This window comes from Python bivittatus, unplaced genomic scaffold (genome assembly GCF_059951505.1).
Source record: "Python bivittatus isolate LINGU-HERP-01145 unplaced genomic scaffold, Pbiv_v1 ctg000610_np1212, whole genome shotgun sequence".
Lineage (NCBI taxonomy): Eukaryota > Metazoa > Chordata > Lepidosauria > Squamata > Pythonidae > Python > Python bivittatus.
The window spans coordinates 22,167,776-22,186,518 of record NW_028277088.1 but is presented as its reverse complement, the minus strand read 5'-3'; the positions used below and the strand labels follow the sequence as shown (position 1 = coordinate 22,186,518).

At 37.6% G+C, this 18,743-nt stretch overlaps 1 protein-coding gene across 3 annotated transcripts in view; it reads right to left on the bottom strand.

The window, feature by feature from the left end:
- The window catches only part of CDK14 (cyclin dependent kinase 14), a 251,509-nt gene that overhangs the window by 68,245 nt on the left and 164,521 nt on the right, over window positions 1–18,743 (bottom strand). For all 3 annotated transcript variants that reach the window (XM_007424673.3, XM_088150533.1, XM_025164414.2), the window contains one exon: window positions 12,062–12,110. In XM_007424673.3, the coding sequence (XP_007424735.1) occupies window positions 12,062–12,110 (49 nt within the window). The remainder of the gene's footprint in view (window positions 1–12,061; window positions 12,111–18,743) is intronic.

Below are 18,743 nucleotides of genomic sequence, written 5' to 3'. Positions count from 1 at the left end.
CTGGAACTCTGAAGACAGTCATAACCACACTCGTTCAGCACTGTCATAACTTTGAATGGTTGCTGAATGAATGGTTGTAGGTCAAGGACTACCTGAATGTGATGGAATCTATTTACGAGGAGGAGAGTGATGTGGGAGATCAAGGCTATCCGGAGAGAGGGGGTGCATTCCAGGAGGGGCAAAGAGATAAGAGACAATGCAGTCCTCAAGGGGAGTGAAAGAGGTTCAGGATAGCCACTCCCTAGAATTTCCCGGGGTATATCCACTAGTTGCTGTAGTATAGATTTAGTTCGGCAAGATTCTGTCAATAAGGTGAAAGCAATAAAGGAACTATACTCAACTAGACTGTTTCACTGTTGTCCTTGGCCTGGGCCTGACACTGTATCTGAAAGTCTTCTGACTGGAAAAGATCATTATTTGGTGAAGATTGAAGATGACAACTACCACAGTAAACAAAGAAAAGGCAGATTTTATCATGTGGAATGAAGTTCTGAATTCAAGGTACACCAATTGTTAAATAGCGAAAAACTCCAATTTACTTTCAAATTTAAGATGTGACTATTTAAAAACAAGTATCAGCTCACTAACTACTTCTGTTTTAAAAATTAAGTAGGAACTTCTAAAAATAATCCACAATGTATCATTTTCTTATTCAGCATGACATTTCTTTTTTGCCAGCAAGCATTGGAGAGATCAAACATCCCTAGTGTTAATGAATAACCAGGCTTTCAAGGCAGCATTTGACCAAAGTTACTTTGATTTGACCAAAATTTATTGTACAGATAACTGTCAGGTTCAGCCCAAAGAACTCCACGAGACAGTACAGATATAGTTCTATAGCATTTATTAGCTTCCACCTACAAGACAGAATCTCGCCAGACTGAATCTGTCTGGCTGTCCCAAGCTAGCAAGCAAACACTGCAAATTCCTTAGGGTGGTGCCAGTCTCATCCTCTTCACCTTCCCACACTCATTCTGGGGGCTAAGGAAATGCTTATCTCCCTGAGTGTGGCCTTCACCAAACCATTCCATCACAGTAACCCTTGCTTAATGTCCACTCATTCAGCAACTGTTTGACGTTACAACAGCGCTGAACGAGTGGGACTTATGATGGGCCCTCATAGTTGCAGCCGTAGCAGCGTCCCTGCAATAACGATTCAGGCACATGGCAATCTGCTTGCAATTATGTCATAGCATCCCACGGTCATGTGATTGCCATTTCCGACCTTCACTGCTGGCTTACAACAAGCAAAGTCAATGGGGAAGCTGGCAGGAGGTCACAAATGGTGATCATGTGACTGTGGGATGCTGCGACTGCAAAGGATTTGTCTAACAACAACAACTGGAAATGCCAGAACTGCTGTCATAAGTTGGTGTGGTCACATGACATTGCACCTTATGACCACGTTGGTTCGTGACGGAGTTCTTGGTCCCAGTTACCATTGGTAAGTGAAGGCTTCCTGCAATTGCCAAAAATTTTATACTCGGTGTGGTACCTAATAGTGCTCTAATATTTTGAAGTATGTCCAGAGAGAGAGGAATGCATGTTTCTGTTAATTTGTGAGAGGTTTGTTGGTGCCTTTTGAGTACTTTTGAATGTCTCTGACTACCAGTTCAGAAAAGTAGCAGGAAAGACTACCCTCATGACTTCCATATTTATTTCTAGTAGGCGTTTAATTGGCCACTATGGAAAACAGGATTCTGGACTGGATAAGCTTTTAGTCTGATTCAGCAAATGATTTCAGGACTCATTCAAAATATCTAAAAAGAAATTTATTCAAATATAAAATGTTTAGGATTTTGGCCATACAACATTCACAAGGCCAGGTTCCATTTTTTTTTACTGGTTTCAGACAAAGTACATTTGCAGTGAAGAAACTTCCTTACTTATTTCTGGTCATTGTGACTAACATTATTCTTAGCATCATTCTAGCTCAAGCCTGAGCTTAATACCTAAGAGGCTACATATCATTTCCTGCTATCCCTCTCTCCCAATTTGAAATGCTGCCAACATTCTGCCAGACATGTATGAGCTCTTGATAGCTTAATAAGTATTTCAAAATGAAAATTGAAAACTTGATACTGGTGAATGCTGTGCTGCCAATGTTGCTGCACAAAGCTTTGGTAGACTTAAGACCAGGATCTCTATTAAATAGTATCTTTAATTTTGCCTAGAAAACTCCTTGTCCCCAGTCCCAGACAGGTAATTTTTAAAAACTACTTAAAAAAAACATTGCTTACAGACTCTCTTTCATGTATCTGGTCCTGAACAGTTGGTTGCTGTCCAGCCCAATCTTTTTCTTTTTTCAAAGCTCATTCATCTTCACTTTCTCTGCCCTCTCAATCTCTAAGTTTTCTTATTTCTTTTCTTCCCAATATCTATCTAACAATTTATCTCTCCTCCCAAATCCTTTAGCATTATTTCCCCTTCCTATTAACCCCCATCCTCCCTACCTCTACCCATGCTGTTTCTCTGTCCTCTGACTTATATCTCTATTGCATTCCTTTCTAGTCCTAAACCATATTATTTCTCTTCTATACTTAACTGTTTTTCACTCTCAACCCCCTTTCTCATTCTCTCTCCCTTCCCAGCCTATTTTCCCCAATCACTTTCAGATATTCCCTTTATTGATGAAGGCTCTAATGGTGGCAAAGAAGTATCAGTATCAGTAGGGACAATAGAAATCATGTGTCTACACCAGGAGAGTTGGGTTGAACAGATAGAGATTTCTGCCCCTCCACCTCCCCCTGAATTCTCTGAGCCTGGGGACATGTTCTTTCGTGACTGGGGAAAGAGATAACAAACAGGATGAACTAAGTCTTCTATCTAGATCTATTTCAAAGTAACTGAGTTCAACATGATTCATGGAAGTTACCACTGGATTCTGACCACTGAAAATAAGAATGTAGGGGATATATAAAGCCAGGAAGCAGGGTCTGTGCATAAGTAAGAGAGGTGGGTGACATGAAACAACATGCATCTGAGACTCATTCTGTGAAATAGGTACTATATGGAGTCAAATATATATTTTGTGCTTATAGACCTAATCAAACATTTACCATTATGTGACTAACTGTCCCCAGCATGTAAACCTTTTTGCGTTGCTGTCTGTGCACTTTTTCCAAATTTCCAAATGTGTCTATGGGCACATAAATAATAATACAAAATAAAAAAACCTTGTTGACTTTTCTGGATTAAGAAAATCTGGTATTATTGCTGCAATATTGTGCCTAATGTTAATGATTAGCAGACAAAACAATGCATATATAGAGTCTCCTAGCCTTATATGCATGCTTTGCTTGATTTTATTATTATTTTTTACTGAAGAAACAAAACAAAATACAAAATATTACAGTTGTCAGAACTGAAACAAAAGTCCAGACTTGAAAAAAATAACTAAGGAAGAAAGTCTCTCTGAGCTGTGATTAGATTTATTAAGAAAAGATGTTTAGGGTGACAGCGCAAAAGTCCTAATCAATACCTTCATTTTCAAATGTGAAGCTTATATATGCCATTTAAAGCAGTTAATTCACTCACAAAGCACTCACTTCACAAAGCATTCACTCTCTCCTGCACTCACTGTGGAGGGGGATGCAACCTGTTGCATCTGGGAGTGTAAGTGGGCTTACATCTTGGGCAATATTTACACAATACCAGCCTCTTTAGAGAATTCACTCTCATGAAAGAGTGGCATGGCAGAAATCAAACTCATGAAAGTGAATGAAATGAGGCAAAAGAATGAGTTGGGTCAGGATAAAAATTAAACCTGATTAAAAAGCAATATAAATTAAGTTAATATGGTCTCTCTCTAAATATTTACTAATAATTTGTTCTATTACCTTACATTAAAAATTACCATTCAGCTGACAGTTTGGGAGGGGCTCTGGAGCAGCAGTCTGTTTGCTAGGACCACTCATGGTGCTCAAGCCTCAGGTTGTGCTTGCCTATAACACATGATGACAACCAATACAATCTTCCTTGTTTGTTGCTATTACTACCCTCCCCATTTTTGCTTCTTTTCAGCCTGATGTATTTTATGAATATCCCTTACTGTTCCAATTGTGACTAAGAAGCAGAAAAAAAAAAATGGAATTTGTAAAAGCTTTATATTGAGACATATTTTACAGTAATGATTTGCACTTTGGGAACAATGTTATTTCAAATGTTATTCAGATAAAAAGAAAATGTGCTTTTCTAGATATTTTAATTATAATATTTTTCATCCCACCACTTGGCATTTATAATGATTTCAGTTTGCATACTAGTCAGTCACATTATCTCAATTTCTTCAATATTATTCATTAATATATAAGAAAAAATAGTTCTTGTATCTTAACTGAACTTTCAGAATGACAATGTTCAGGATTCAAAGCATATTTGAGGATTGTGGTCTAACTTTGAATATTATTTAATAGAATACCACAACTTCATGGTTGTTTTTAATTAGACATTTTTTGATCCCTTGAGGTATAAGACTTTGAACCAGGACAGTACTTTAAAGGTCTTTCTTTTCCATCTCAGCAAACTGATTAGAACATCTTCAGAAAATAAACAGAAGTAAAATAATTACTACAGATGTCATTTTGTAGCCTATTATTTCCACAGCAAATCTTTACTCCTGAGCAAAAACTAAAGTTTTAGGGTTGTTGTTTTTTTTTACAAATCTTTCACTGAAAATGTAAAATGTAAGTTATTAATGCAATAAATGCCCTAATAAATATATCAGATTTTTCACTTACTGCTTTTTATAGGCTCAAATCCAAGTGCGTGGGGAAAAAACAACTTTTTACAATTTGATTTTGATGGAAGAATGTCTTTTTATGTTTTTTTTTTTAAAGCATGGTAAATTTATATCATCTTCACTGGTTCTCAGGCACAATTAAAGGCTGCACATGTACACACACATACAGACACAATTACAATTGCCTTTCCACAGCATACTTTTTCACATATTTATTCCTCAGTATCTTAACATGTACCACGGAGGAGGGAGAAAATAAAATCTCCATAGGACTATCATAAATAATAGCATATCATGCAGTTACAATCACAGACAAAGGTTCTATCTAATATACACCCTGCCGTTCAAGAATCTCAAATGTTTATACCCTTTCCTCTAAAAAACAACAAACCACTTAAAGAGAACATTAAAGTTCAAATTTATTGCTAATATATCTAGCAAAGGTTTACTACTAACTTATTCTAAATGAAAAGTGGAGCTATATTATGAGCTCCCAAGGTTTTGATTTTTAAAATCAGCTCTAGTTAAAGAAATTTTACTACTCATAAATCTCATTCCTGGTCTCCAGTCTTAATGTACAGAACTGGAAATTATCTAATTTCACCATAATGTAAATAAGAACTGGTCTGTTTATTCAGTAACCTCTCCCCAGTCATTGCAGTCAGTGATCCTCCATCACTATTAAATTTAAATCTTTCCAGCAAGGAATTCAAATGTCATACTTGGGAGGGTCCCTTGTCCCTGCCACATTAATGTTTTCTATTTCTTTTCTGTCAAATCATATTAATGAACAAAGTCTACTGATTAGGAAAAATAAAAGAAAAGTACATTATTAATATATACCCTGTAATATCACTATTTGATTTGTAGCCTGTTCCATCTCAGTTCGATTAACACCTTTTTGATAAATATGTAGGACTCTCTACACATAGGACTAGATATCAATGCAGCAACATAATCAGGGGCCTATAATATTAATGTCTAGCTATTGCTTTCTGAATAGTGTTTTCTAGAATGGAGTAACTAAAATTACCTAAGGAACTAAAACAAAAACAAAAAAACCCCTCTGAGTACTATATACACCATTTTCTACCATCAAGGAATCAAGCAAAAATATTTGGGATATATAAACTATTTAGATATTTTTTAGAAAATCCACTTTGGTTAGGCAGATATTGCTACTTAGATGTCAATGCTCAGGAGAAGCAACTGACCCAACAAAAATTATACCCTACTAATGATACTATAATACTTTAGTTTTTTTCTAAGCCTAAATTTGAATGCACTGTGATCACGTATAACTTGTATAACTGTAAAAATTAGGTTACTTTCTACAAAGACTTGATGATTTTATATGGTTTTTTAAAAAATTTTCTTATGCTTATAAAAAGTGACATTTTAAAGTCCAATACAATGAGGAATATAACAGCTTACAAATCAAATTTGTGCCTCAGGATATGAAATTGACTTAGTGCCTAAAGAAAAAAATCAGTTCCCCTTGGAATTACTTGCCTATCTGCCCTCCAGCAATGACAGGTGCACCAATACTATTAGTAAATTGCTTTATTCACACTGCTGAATGAGCAACCTAGTCTATCTGAATGCAGTGGCAAGAAAAACAACTGTACTTTTTGGCAATAGGTGCTAATTAATACAATTGTTACCAAAAATAAGTGATTTTTAAAAAGTACATCTTTTGTGTTTTATTCCACCCATCAAGATTTCCAGTATAAGTTGCTTTTGTTGGGTGGTTCAAATTGATTCAGAGGGGAAATACAAAGCTATATATTCATAGGCATCTTGTACAAGCCAAAATGATGTCATGTCTCACGGCATCATTATGCAGATGACAGAAATTACATTATGTGTGTTGTATGTTGCAGGGATTAGTATTGTTCAGTTTTATTTATATCTTTAGTAATAACTTAGACAAAAAGGCTAAATAGTACATGAACTCATTGCAGTGATGATTCTAAAACAGGAGGCATTGTTAAGGATATCACAAGTATGCATATGGAAAAAAACAATAAGGGAAGAATTTAAATAAGATTGGTTATAGAGAAAATCCAAACTGCTTTTTTAATGCAAGATACCAAAAATTAATCCTATCAATTGGGATTGAGACCTGGTCCTGTCCCTCTCTGGAGCTCCTTCAAATGCCATGAGACATGACATTAATTCATGACATCATAAATTCAAATGAATTTATTCCTGGCTTGCATCAAAACAGTATTTGTTGTTATTTCTGTTATTTCCAAACTAAGGAATTCTGGTTTAGTCTCACTAACCAGAATTATAAACCAGACACATAAAACATTGAGAATAAAGTTGTGGAGTCCTTGGTGCTCTCTGAGTTTGATTGTTTGCTTGCAGACGTTTCATTGCCCAACTAGATAACAGCATCAGTGTGAATGAGTGTGGGGTTTTCTCCCTGTTTATATACATTGAGAATATAGTTCCCCAGTTTAGATGTAACAAGGAAATAAAGGTAATAAAGAAGAAAAGGAGGTTTATGAAGTCAGTTCCATACCTCCCTGAGGAACTCCTGAATCAGAAGAAGAAACTTAAAAATTGGAATTTTTTTAGAGAACAGCTGGCTCTGCCGAGCCGAAAATTGGAATGTGAGTCCTGATCCTTTGAAAACAAAATTCTGGGTTTAGACTTAAGATATAATATATATTGTTTAATAATTAAACAAAAATAATTATGCCTGTCTGAGATGGCTGTTCTTTATCACTGAAATGAAAATAGCAATATTAAATGATTTCAACTGAGATTATTCTGTTAGCTGTTACTATTCTGTTAGCTGTTACTCAGCTAACACAAGTGCTCCCCCAAGTGTCCAAAGTTTTATTTCAACTTTGTTATAACTTATTTTTAATAGAAGCCATAAAGATTTATACCTAAAATAAACCTAATTATTCTTATTTTTAGACTGATTGTGAGATAATAATTCAATATTTGACACTCTATACTTCTGAAAATTGAAGGAGAGTCATATAAGTAAGTAAGATTAAGTATATATTTAAGATGCTTACACACAACCATTTCATTCTTCCTATTCAGGAAATACATTCTGGTGATTTTCAACAGACATTCCTGATGCACAGAGGAAGCAAAATTTAAGAATTCATAGGTTTACATGTTTTTGTGTTCCCACTAATTGATAACAAATACTTTTTTTAAGGATTTGACTATGAAGAGAACAGAACCATACCAAAAGATCAAGGTCATTTATGATGCACTGCACACTTGTGCCTGCAGAAGTACAGTATATTTCCAAAACTGTGACACTCCAACAGCTGTTAGTGTCCATCTTATTTATTTACTTACATGATATGTATATGTTACATTTGAAAAACTCTCAATAGTTTATATTCATAAAAACAAAATAAAAAATAACATAATGAAGCTATCATAAATCAATAAAAATAGTTAACAAAACCAAAACTACACCCTCCCAAATGATGACATGTGAGCAGACCATTAAAACTTGAAGGCCCTACAAAGCAAACAGTTTTAACTGCTTTCTAAATTATAGCAAGATAGGAGCCATCTGGACAGGCAGCTACTGAGAAGCTCTATTTCTGGGTCTACCTTCAAAATCTTAAGAGAGAATGAAACCCAAAGCATTTTCCACTCAGTTGAATATATAGGATGGGTAAATTCCATTGGATAAAGTCTGAAGGTACCCGGAAGCCAAGCCACATGAGATTTATACATTAAACTAAGCACTTTGAATTGTACTAAAAAAATCTATTTGTAGCCTATGCAGTGACCACAGAACCAGTGTCACATGGTTGTGGCAACTCTCTCATTGTGTACAATGATAGTTTCAAAGGGAGCCCATATATAGTCCAAACAGTCCAACCTCAAGCTGATGATAGAGTAAGTCATTGTTTCCAAGCCCTTATCTTATTAGTAAAACTTTCAGTAGAGTTTAAGGCATGCAATATTAAACCCATAATTAGAGGATGTCTATACCATTCTTATTTAATGATTAGTATGTGTTTTAACAGTTAAAACCTACATAATGTACACATCACAGATATACATGTATCTATAAAGATGTAATATATGGTATCCTCAAATTCACAGGGTGCATAGATTCAGAATTAACATGGTATGTCTTCTTTCTGCAAACCAAAACGTTTACCTATAATTAACATATTGTTACAAACAGTATGCTAGCTCAACATGGAAATAGTTTCCAGAATCAATTTTGTGTCACAAGAAAAGTATAGCAACAATATAATTAACAGTGACTGTTTTTCATTACAGAAAAAGACATCATATAAACATGAAATGGGCCAAGACATTCAAAGCTTATTCTGCATCCCAAAGTAAGTGATTGCAATAGTTCTGGATATGAAAAGCCAAATTTATTTTACACACACACACACACACACACACAGACTTATATCTGAAATAATATTATGATGAATATGAGAATTAATTTTGTTCGTGAAGGAAAAATATGATATAGCTTATAGAGTTCTATAGCACCAATATAAAACAAACTAAAACCCAGTTTAGACCAGCATACTGAAAAAATGATAATATCGTTTCCTTGAGTATCTCTACATATTCAAGCTATGTCAAAATATAATGCTTCATGTGGAAGTTTTGAGAATTATATATTCTGAAAGGTGTTCGTTTCCTTTACATTTCTAGGAAATTATTAGAATGCTATGCAGTGTAACTATGCACATCCTTTCTTTTAATATTAATGATTGTAGTTTGTTCCACAACTCTAAAATTGTAAAGTAAAAGAGTACCACTGCTTTACGGCTACATTTTTCCACAGAATTCCCACTGCTAAATGAAAATGTTTGGGTTCTATGTAATTCAAGCCAAATATAAAGAAGTAATTCCTACTCCTAAGATTGTCCTTATTTGATTTGCTGAAATTTTTATTATACCTATACTTATATCTATATATTATTTTTACGCAGGTCTATGATCATAGTAAAAATATCTAACTTTCCTGCCCATTTAGAAATTTCAGATGCATGGATTGTAAAAAAATCTTTATCATCCAACACCAAAAATGTATAACGATACATATGGATTGTTCATTTTATTTATCTTCCTTTATTTTGAAGCCAACTGACACTTCACAGATAAATTGGACTAGTTTATTAATCCAGTCCACCAAACTAGATAGCTTTACAAGGGAATAAGGCAAATTCATGGAGGCTAAGAATATCAATGGCTATTAGTTATAATGTGTGTGTGTATGTGTGTATAGCCACTAGTGTCAGAGACACTATATATATCAGCATCAATTATAGAATAATCAAGTCAGAGGATGGTATAGCACACATGTCGTGTCTGTGAACTTCTCCATAGGCATCCAATGGTAATGGAATGATAAACTAGGGAAGCCTTCAGTTTAGTTCAGTACAGTCTTATATCCCTAATCATTCTCTTTCTCTCTCCCCTGCACATACATATATATCATAGGAGTATTAGCTAAATTTGACAGAGAAAAATAATATTGTTCACTTAATAGAAGCAGAATTAGCAATAGAATATGTACAACCAATTATGCAATGTCTTACACATTTCATGAATATTTATTTAAAAATGACAAATATTTTCCATTTTCTACTACTAAATATATTTTCATCTTGTATTCAGCACATCACTTAAACTGAAGAAACTGTTAGACAGTTTCTAATAGTAATAATTTGGCATCTGTTGTGATCATATTTGACTTTTAGAAAATAAAAGGTATTGGCTTTAATAATAATAATAATTTTAAGAGTTTATAGAAATATAAACTTTTAAATTATATTTTTGATCAAGTGCTATTGCTGATTTGGGGCATCCTCACTGGAGGTTTCTGTGGCATTTCCAAAGCAGTCCTGGACTTCAGTATCCGATTACATCAGTTGAGTTTGACAGCTGAGCCGATTTATTTACAGGACAGGTACAGTGTAACCCAATTCTTTCTGTAATAAGAAAGCTCTGCAGAGCTTGTGGGCCATCTCTTTCCTCCATCTTGCCTCAATCTCTCCACCTGGCTCCTAAGCCCTATCAGATTTTTTAAGGGAAATGCTGATTTGATATAGCAGAGATAGATTTAACGAGAATTCTGTCTGGTTCCTCTTTCTCTTCATCCCATTACAAACACTCAGAAACCTTTTTGCAACCAGAGACCTGTATACAACAAGTATTACAAACATAGAATGGGGAATATTACATATCCCTTTTGGTGGCTTCAGGGCTGACAATAGCTCGGATAGATGACTAACTAATAATGTTTTTTGCAGGTGCCTATGATGCTGGTCCACTGAATTCTCAGAGGCAGACAAGTGGTAGTACCATTTCAAACTGCTCTGAAGGGATTAGGGAGTGGAAATGGTACTGTATAGAAGTACCTTTTATTTGTTCCTTGATATGAGTAACAACTCAGTGGAACTAAACTAATCCCAGTAAAGTATGCATTGTACTTTTAGTTAAAACAAGACTCAGATGTGAAAAAGTTACCTTTAGGCAGTTAAAAATGTCAAACTACTCTGTTTTTTTTAAAAAAAACCATTTAGTTATCATTTAAAAATCTCCCCTGCATATTTTAATTATTATAATTTGCCTTTGCACATTGGTCAACTTGCACAGCAATGATTCTCCCTTCACTTCACCAATCAACCTGTCAAAGAACATGGGTCCTATTATGACAGTAATAAAAACTCACTTTTACCAGCCACCACCTCTACCAACATTATGGGGGCAGCATATTAAAGCTTCACTTGTGTACACAATTATGAGCAAGCTTGAGCTAAACCTTATATATCATCCAAGACACTACCACTCCACATATGTTTGCCAGATAAATGATATGATGCAATACCCTTTTGCTTGAATGAGAACAAATGTGGAGGAAAAAGCATCTAAAAAATTGAGGGAGGGAGGGAAGAAGCCACTGGATTACTATCACTACTGCTGCATGACAGAGATGCTACTGTACCAGCAAGTTTGGAAAAGAGAACTAAATTTGGATGTATCAAGGTGTTGCCATTATCTCCTGTTCTCTTCAGCTAAGTAGCTCCTGTAACTTCTTCCTTTGATCTGGCAGCAGGGTGGGAATTGCTGCAGTGAGACTAGGGAACATGTGTGTTGCCTTGTTACATGTAACCAGCTGACCTCATCTTACACCAGTGGTTAAGAAATTTGATAAGCTAAATATTTGAACTGAACAATTGGGATAGTATTTGGCATTCAAAATACACACAATATTGTAAAATGAGAAGAACTTCCTAATTAATTAGCAAGAAATCAGCAATATGGCTAGAATAGTTTAATTAAAAGACTTACTTATTCCAGGCTTGCCTAAGGTTTTTAGCACTGTACTGCGTAAAGCGATCTGTAACAAAAAACAAAGACTTTTAATTTTATATTAACCATTTTCCTTTATTATGCTTACTATTAAAGGCAGCATTTACAAGGTGGCTAAAATATGCCAATAGTAAACAATAGCTTTTGAACCAAATAGCAAGAAAAACAGGAGAGTATCCCATTATTTGTAAAAAGCTCGTAAGAATAAATTATCTTCACCTAATCCCTAAAAAAACCTAATAGTGTCTCTGCAGATTAGGCAAGTGGAATCACCACTGAAAAAATCATTTATAAGGACAATAGCCCAGAGCAAAATGTTTATTAATATTCATATGAGTGATATTTTCAGATACCTTGAACCCAATCTCTAAAAATGTTATATTCAAAGTGACGTGGAAACTATATTGGAAACTACTGAATATTTAATACTATTAAATAATATTATTTAGTAATTTAATCTATCTGCCAAATTGTAAACCAGTGTTTTAAAGACTTTGCACACTATTAAACAGACTTTACAGAGACTCAGAGATCTAGCTTGTATCTTGTAATATGGTGTTCTTTAGCAAAAACACATTGAATGCTATACTACAAGATGCATGCTAGATCAAACTGAAGGCCCTGTATTCCAGCTTTTTATTCCTACAGTGACACTTCATAGTACAGTTCATCTTCCTGTTCAATTTCAGAAGCATTTAAATGGTCCAACTTATTAAGGGCCAGACCCACAGTGGAGGGTAAACCATTTTGTCTCAAGGCAGTGACATTGTGATCATGGGGTGGAAGACATTAACATCAGTCCCTTGTCATGGACAATCATGCTCTCTGAGCCCTGGAGTCCTCCACAACTACCCCCCACTGCAGGGAGGTTGGGCCTGTTCAATCAGCCTGCTCCAGGTGACCGATGGACCCAACTGAATTTCAGAAGGAACTTAGGTTTTTTTTCCGTGAAGCTCTAGCACATGGTTCAGCTCAGGTTTTGGTTGTGGCTTGGAATGAGCATGTGACAAGGGCCCTGGATCAGATCGCACCTGTGTGGACTAACTGTGATTGAGGATCATGTAGAGCCCCTTTTCAAGAGGCCATTTTTGGACCCAACTGTGTTGCTTAACTTTCATCCAGTCTCCAGCCTTGCTGTGTGGAAGGTTGTTGAGTGTGTAGTAGACACTCAGCTTCAGAGGTCCCTGGATGAAGCAGTCAGGGTTCAGGATGGGTTACAGCACTGAGACGTCATTGGTTGTGCTTGTGGAGCTAGGGATTGGGATGGTGCATCTGACCTAGTACTCCTGAATCTCTCAGCCACTTTCAATACCAGTTACTGTCATGATGAGCTCAGATTCAGATGAGGAGACTGACAACAAGGAGCCAGTTCCAGAGTTTCTGGATGAATTGCTGCCTGAGGAGCTGCAGGCAGAGGAGGTGGGGCTGCCAGTAACCAGCAGGCACAGCTGCCACCGGCCTGAAGATGAGGAGTCTGAGCTGCCACCCCCGTGGCATGGGTTTGCTGTGCGGAGAGGAGAACAGAGCAAAGGTGCTCGGCAAGGGTCCTTTCAAGAAAGGAGCCTAGCCCTTCCAAATGAGCAACATCAGGATTGCTTCTGTTTAAGAAGAGCAGCGAGTTCAAGGCTCTCTGTTGGCAACAATCGGTCATTTACCCAGGCTCTGTGTGGCTTGACTCCTGACTTGAAACCTCATGACTTTGATTCTGGATCTGGACTGGCTGATGAACCTTCTATAATGTTTGGATTGTTGGACTTTGCTTGGCTATTGTTGTGTCTGCTGTTTTGGACTGGAACTCTCTTAAGGCAAGTTTGCTGGACTTTGGGGGACTTGTTTCTCTACTGTGTGTTCGTATGTGTTTGCACTCACATCTCCTTTGCTGCTTGTTTATCTCCTTCACAAACTTATTAGTAAAGTTTGCAACCACCTGTGTTTGCGCATGCTTGGCTGGGACAGGACAATGACTATGGTATCCTTCTGGACTGGCTTTGGGAGTCTGGAGTGGAGAGGACTATTTTGCAGTCAGCATTGGGGGAGGGGGAGAAGTCTAGCCTAGGCCCCTGCCACTCCTCGTTAAACTACATGACACTGCTGGGAGAGGTAATCCAACAACATAGAATGGGGTTATACATCTCTATCCCTGGCTGGCCAGATGATGCTGTTCAGGTGTTGACCCAGTGCCTGGAGGCAGCGAGGGTCTGAATGAGGAAGTGGCTCTGACTCAACCTTAGCGAGACCAAGTGGCACTGGGTTTTTGCCCCCATGGATCTGGTGTTGTGCCATCTTTAACTCTTGCTGGGGCTGGACTGCCCCAGGCAGAACTTGTGCACAATTTGGGGGGTCTTCCTGGACTTGCAGTTCCTGCCTGACTGTAGTTGCAGATAGCAACTGTGGCTATGGGGGGGGGGGCTTTGCACAGATTTATCTTGTGTGCCAATTGCACCCACTCCTGGACTGGGAGGCCTTGCTCACTATCACGTATGCCCTGGTCACTTTCTGCATTACTGCAGAGGCTCCACATGCACTGGCCTTCAAGACCAACCTGAAATTACAACTAGTCCAAAATGCAATGGCATGTGAAATTCTGGGAATCTCAGGCCCATAATACACTGTTGCTGTGTGATCTGCACTGGCTTCCAGTTTCTTTCTGGGTGCAAGAGGTGTTGGGTTACGGTGAGGCTAGAGCTCAGTAAATCTGAATGTTGCTGTATGGGGAAATGCTTGTTTTTGGGATGCTGGGAGTGTTTGATGCTGGTTGTATTGCCTTTTATATATTTACTCTGTGTGTGTATGTGTGTGTGTGTGTGTGTGTGTGTGTGTGTGTGTGAGAGAGAGAGAGAGAGAGAGAGAGAGAGAGAGAGAGAGAGAGAGAGAGAGAAAACACCATCCAGCATCATGGTTCATATAAGCTGGTTGGCCAAAAAGTCCTATAAATAAATAAACAAACAAATAAGATATTGAAGATATCTTGAATAATGAAGTCTGATCATTTTCTACTGTGTGAACCTTTATTTTTGTTCTTTGATTTTATATCCTTGATAAATTAATTTCAAATTGAAATCAGATATATATGTAGAAACAAACTGGGAGGTATATTATTCATATCTCTCTTTGGATAAGAATAACCTGCAATTACAGTAATGAGTTGGTTTTTTGCCCATAATAATAGACCAAGAAACAAAAGTTCTTCTTTGTACATATTTCCTAAACCACTAGTATAAGGCATTCAGTTCTTATTATGTTCTATTCCCTCTCTGTAGAAGGAAAGGATATAATTCTTTCATGATTACTAAAGAAGAGAATTGTGCATGTCTATTTCACAATAGCAATGCATGTTTCAGTATAGTTATCATTTATATTATTGTTTTATATATGCTGCCAGGCTCAAGGCAGCATATATTTAGTTTTAAAGGTATAGCCATGTGAGACAGGGTTGGTCTGTCTCTAACAAAGTAATTGATCTAAGGACATCTCTGAGAGTTTATCCTGTGTTTCCAATACCTTAACTATACTACACTATGCTACACTAAGCAACCTTTTCCCCCATCAGGCATCAAATTTTCTCACAGCTAGTCTATGATTACATGATGGGTAGGGCTAGAGTCAAAAATGGGTGAAAGAACTGCAATTTCTTACTTGAAACATCATTTCCCCTCTTTTTGTCACTCTCATCTCTTTTTCCCAAGCAGCAGGCTTCAGGTAACAGAGAGATAACTTTTTATCAGAAGTCTGAAGTGATTTCTTATACAGTGGTACCTTGGGTTACGAACGCCTCTGTTAATGAACTTTTCGGGTTACGACCAGCTCTGGCTGCAAAAATTTACCTTGGTTTGCGAACTCGGCCTCGGGTTATGAACCGGATCCATGGCCATTTTCCCTCCCGTGACACGGTCCACGGCCATTTTTCCGCCCGACACGTGGTCCGCGGCCATTTTCCGCCCCTGACACGTGGTCCGCGGCCATTTTTCCGCCTGACACGTGGTCCGCGGCCATTTTTCCACCCCGACACATGGTCCACGGCCATTTTTCCGCCCCGACACGTGGTCTGTGGCCATTTTTCTGCCCCTGACACGTGGTCCGCGGCCATTTTCCGCCCCTGACATGTGGTCGTAGGGAGGGGGACTCTCCCTCCAAGCAATAGCCGCCTCCCTGTCCTCCACGCCAGAACGGATTAATGGTAATTACATTGAACCTTATGGGGAAATTTCCTTCGGGTTGCGACCAATTCGGGGTGCGACCAGAGTCACGGAACGAATTAAGTTTATTATTGTAGAGTTTACTACAATAACCAAGGAGTTTCACCTCTGAAACTACAATAAAACAAGGGCCAAATGGAAAAAGATAGTTGCACCCAACAATTCCTTCTGCTGTTCCACCACAACTAATTTGCAATGCTCTTTGTTTCTGCCATCACTGGGGCATGAGAAAGATACCACCCACTTGCTCTTCTGAGGAACCCTGATTTATTGAACCCCAAGGTGAATTGGAGTACCAGGAGATTATGTGATGAAAGAGATGCCTTAGAGACATTGGTAAAAGGAGCAAATGTGATCAAACACGGGTATACCATGGCAGCAAGGGTGGTGAATCATCAATAATCTTACTGCATCTGCAAGTAAACAAGCCCAGGTTAAATCCCAGCAAGACAGAATTGCTGTTTGTCCAGAAGAATTCTAGCTTAAGGCTATTTCCATTTGTAGCTTTAGATGTGATTGCATATCCTCTGAAGAAAATGGTATACCATGGCTGGTGTGGGTCTTCCGGGCTGTGTGGCCGTGTTCTGGAAGTTTTGTTTCCTAACGTTTCGCCAGCACCTGTGACTGGCATCTTCAGAGTGCAGGAGCACAGACAGGAGCAGTGCACCAGCACAGTTTCAGTAAAAAAGAGGAGAGTCTAAAAATCAACAAAACCTGGCTACCAATCCTGAAAAATACAGCCTGCAAAAGGTCAATGAACTCAGCTCAACCACCAGGACATGTGAACAGTTCACACAATGAACTTGCTAATCACCGCCAGCAGCCCCTCGTTAACAATTCAATAGAAGAAAAAACCCTGCCTAATCCCCAGGAAGATACACACAGATGCTGACACCAAAACAAGCAGCCACTCAGTAACTCAACCCCCCCCACACCTCCAATCCCCCCTTCCCCCCCCCAGATCTCTATAAATACCCACAGAAGGGTCACAACACCCTGGGCACGGAGAGAACTGCTCCTGTCTGTGCTCCTGCACTCTGAAGATGCCGGTCACAGGTGCTGGCGAAACGTTAGGAAACAAAACTTCAAGAACACGGCCACACAGCCCGGAAGACCCACACCAGCCATCATATGCCGGCCGTGAAAGCCTTCGACAATACACAAAATCAGAATGGTTTCTTGACTGCCACCTAGTGTCAAAATATTTTCCTCTTCTTAGATCAAGTACTACACATGAAAGTAAAAGAACATATTCATTTAGGAATACCATCATACCTTTTCACACAACTAAACAGTAGTCTTAGAAAGCTACAAAGTTTCCTTCCAAATGAACTTCATATTTTCCAATTATAATTTTATTTTTAAAGGACCATCAATATTTCATTAATATTCTTCAACAAAAAGGCAGTCCTTTAAGAAAAGGAATTATTAACATTTGAACAGAAACAAAAGACATAAGGCATGGGAAGAAACATTAAATTCAGTGACAGTTTGAGAAAATATTGTATAATTATATTAATATCTATAGAATGAAAGATATAACTAAACACTGCAAGTTTTGTTTAGAATGGTTTTTTGCTCTATCTAGAGAACATATTTAGTGTATTTCTGGACATTGCCCCTAAAAGTTAGGAAAGCACAAAGAAAAGTATTATATCAACAAATAATATATACTGCTCAAATTAATAAATTATAGCTATCCAGGCTCCTTAGCCCCAGTTATCACAGCATACAAGGCCAAGGTTACTCGTATGCTCTTATATGGCACTGAAGTTTGGGGCTTAAAACACATAGCACTATTAGAACAAATGCAATCACAGTATCTGAGAAGTATCCTGGGTGTGGATAAAAGAACTTCAGCTGCTGCAGTTAGAGCTGAACTGGGAATCCATACAATTTGTTCTTTGTCTAAATTCAGGGCTTATAATTATTGGTGCAAAATCAATGCTATGGAAACTGACAGACTCCCAAAATTGTGTCTGTTAGAACAGGCAAAATCTCAGTTACAGACTTCTTGGATAGTACAATTGACAAATTACATTAGGAGCTGTGGTATCCCCGTTTCATGTACAATTGTTTCCAGAGAACAAGCTAAAAAGATTGCAGCACAAAGAATCTTGGATATAGAAGCACAGAAAGATATAGCCACCCTTAGCAAGGTTGGCTCACTGAAATAGATGAGCCATTATAAACATACCTGCCAAATTTCCAAGTATTTAAACACAGAAATGCCCAAATATCTTAGGGCGGTATTTACTTGAGCAAGATTTGAGCAGTTGGACACAATGGTTAAATATGGAAGATTTAACCAAGTCCCTTATAATGAACGCACTTGTATTTGCAGAGCTCCAGAGATAGAAAACATAACACATATATTATTTGAATGTCAACTATGTAAAAAAGAGAGGGATCAGTATCTTGGACCGCACATTAGACGAATGATCTATTGGGATCTTTATATTAAA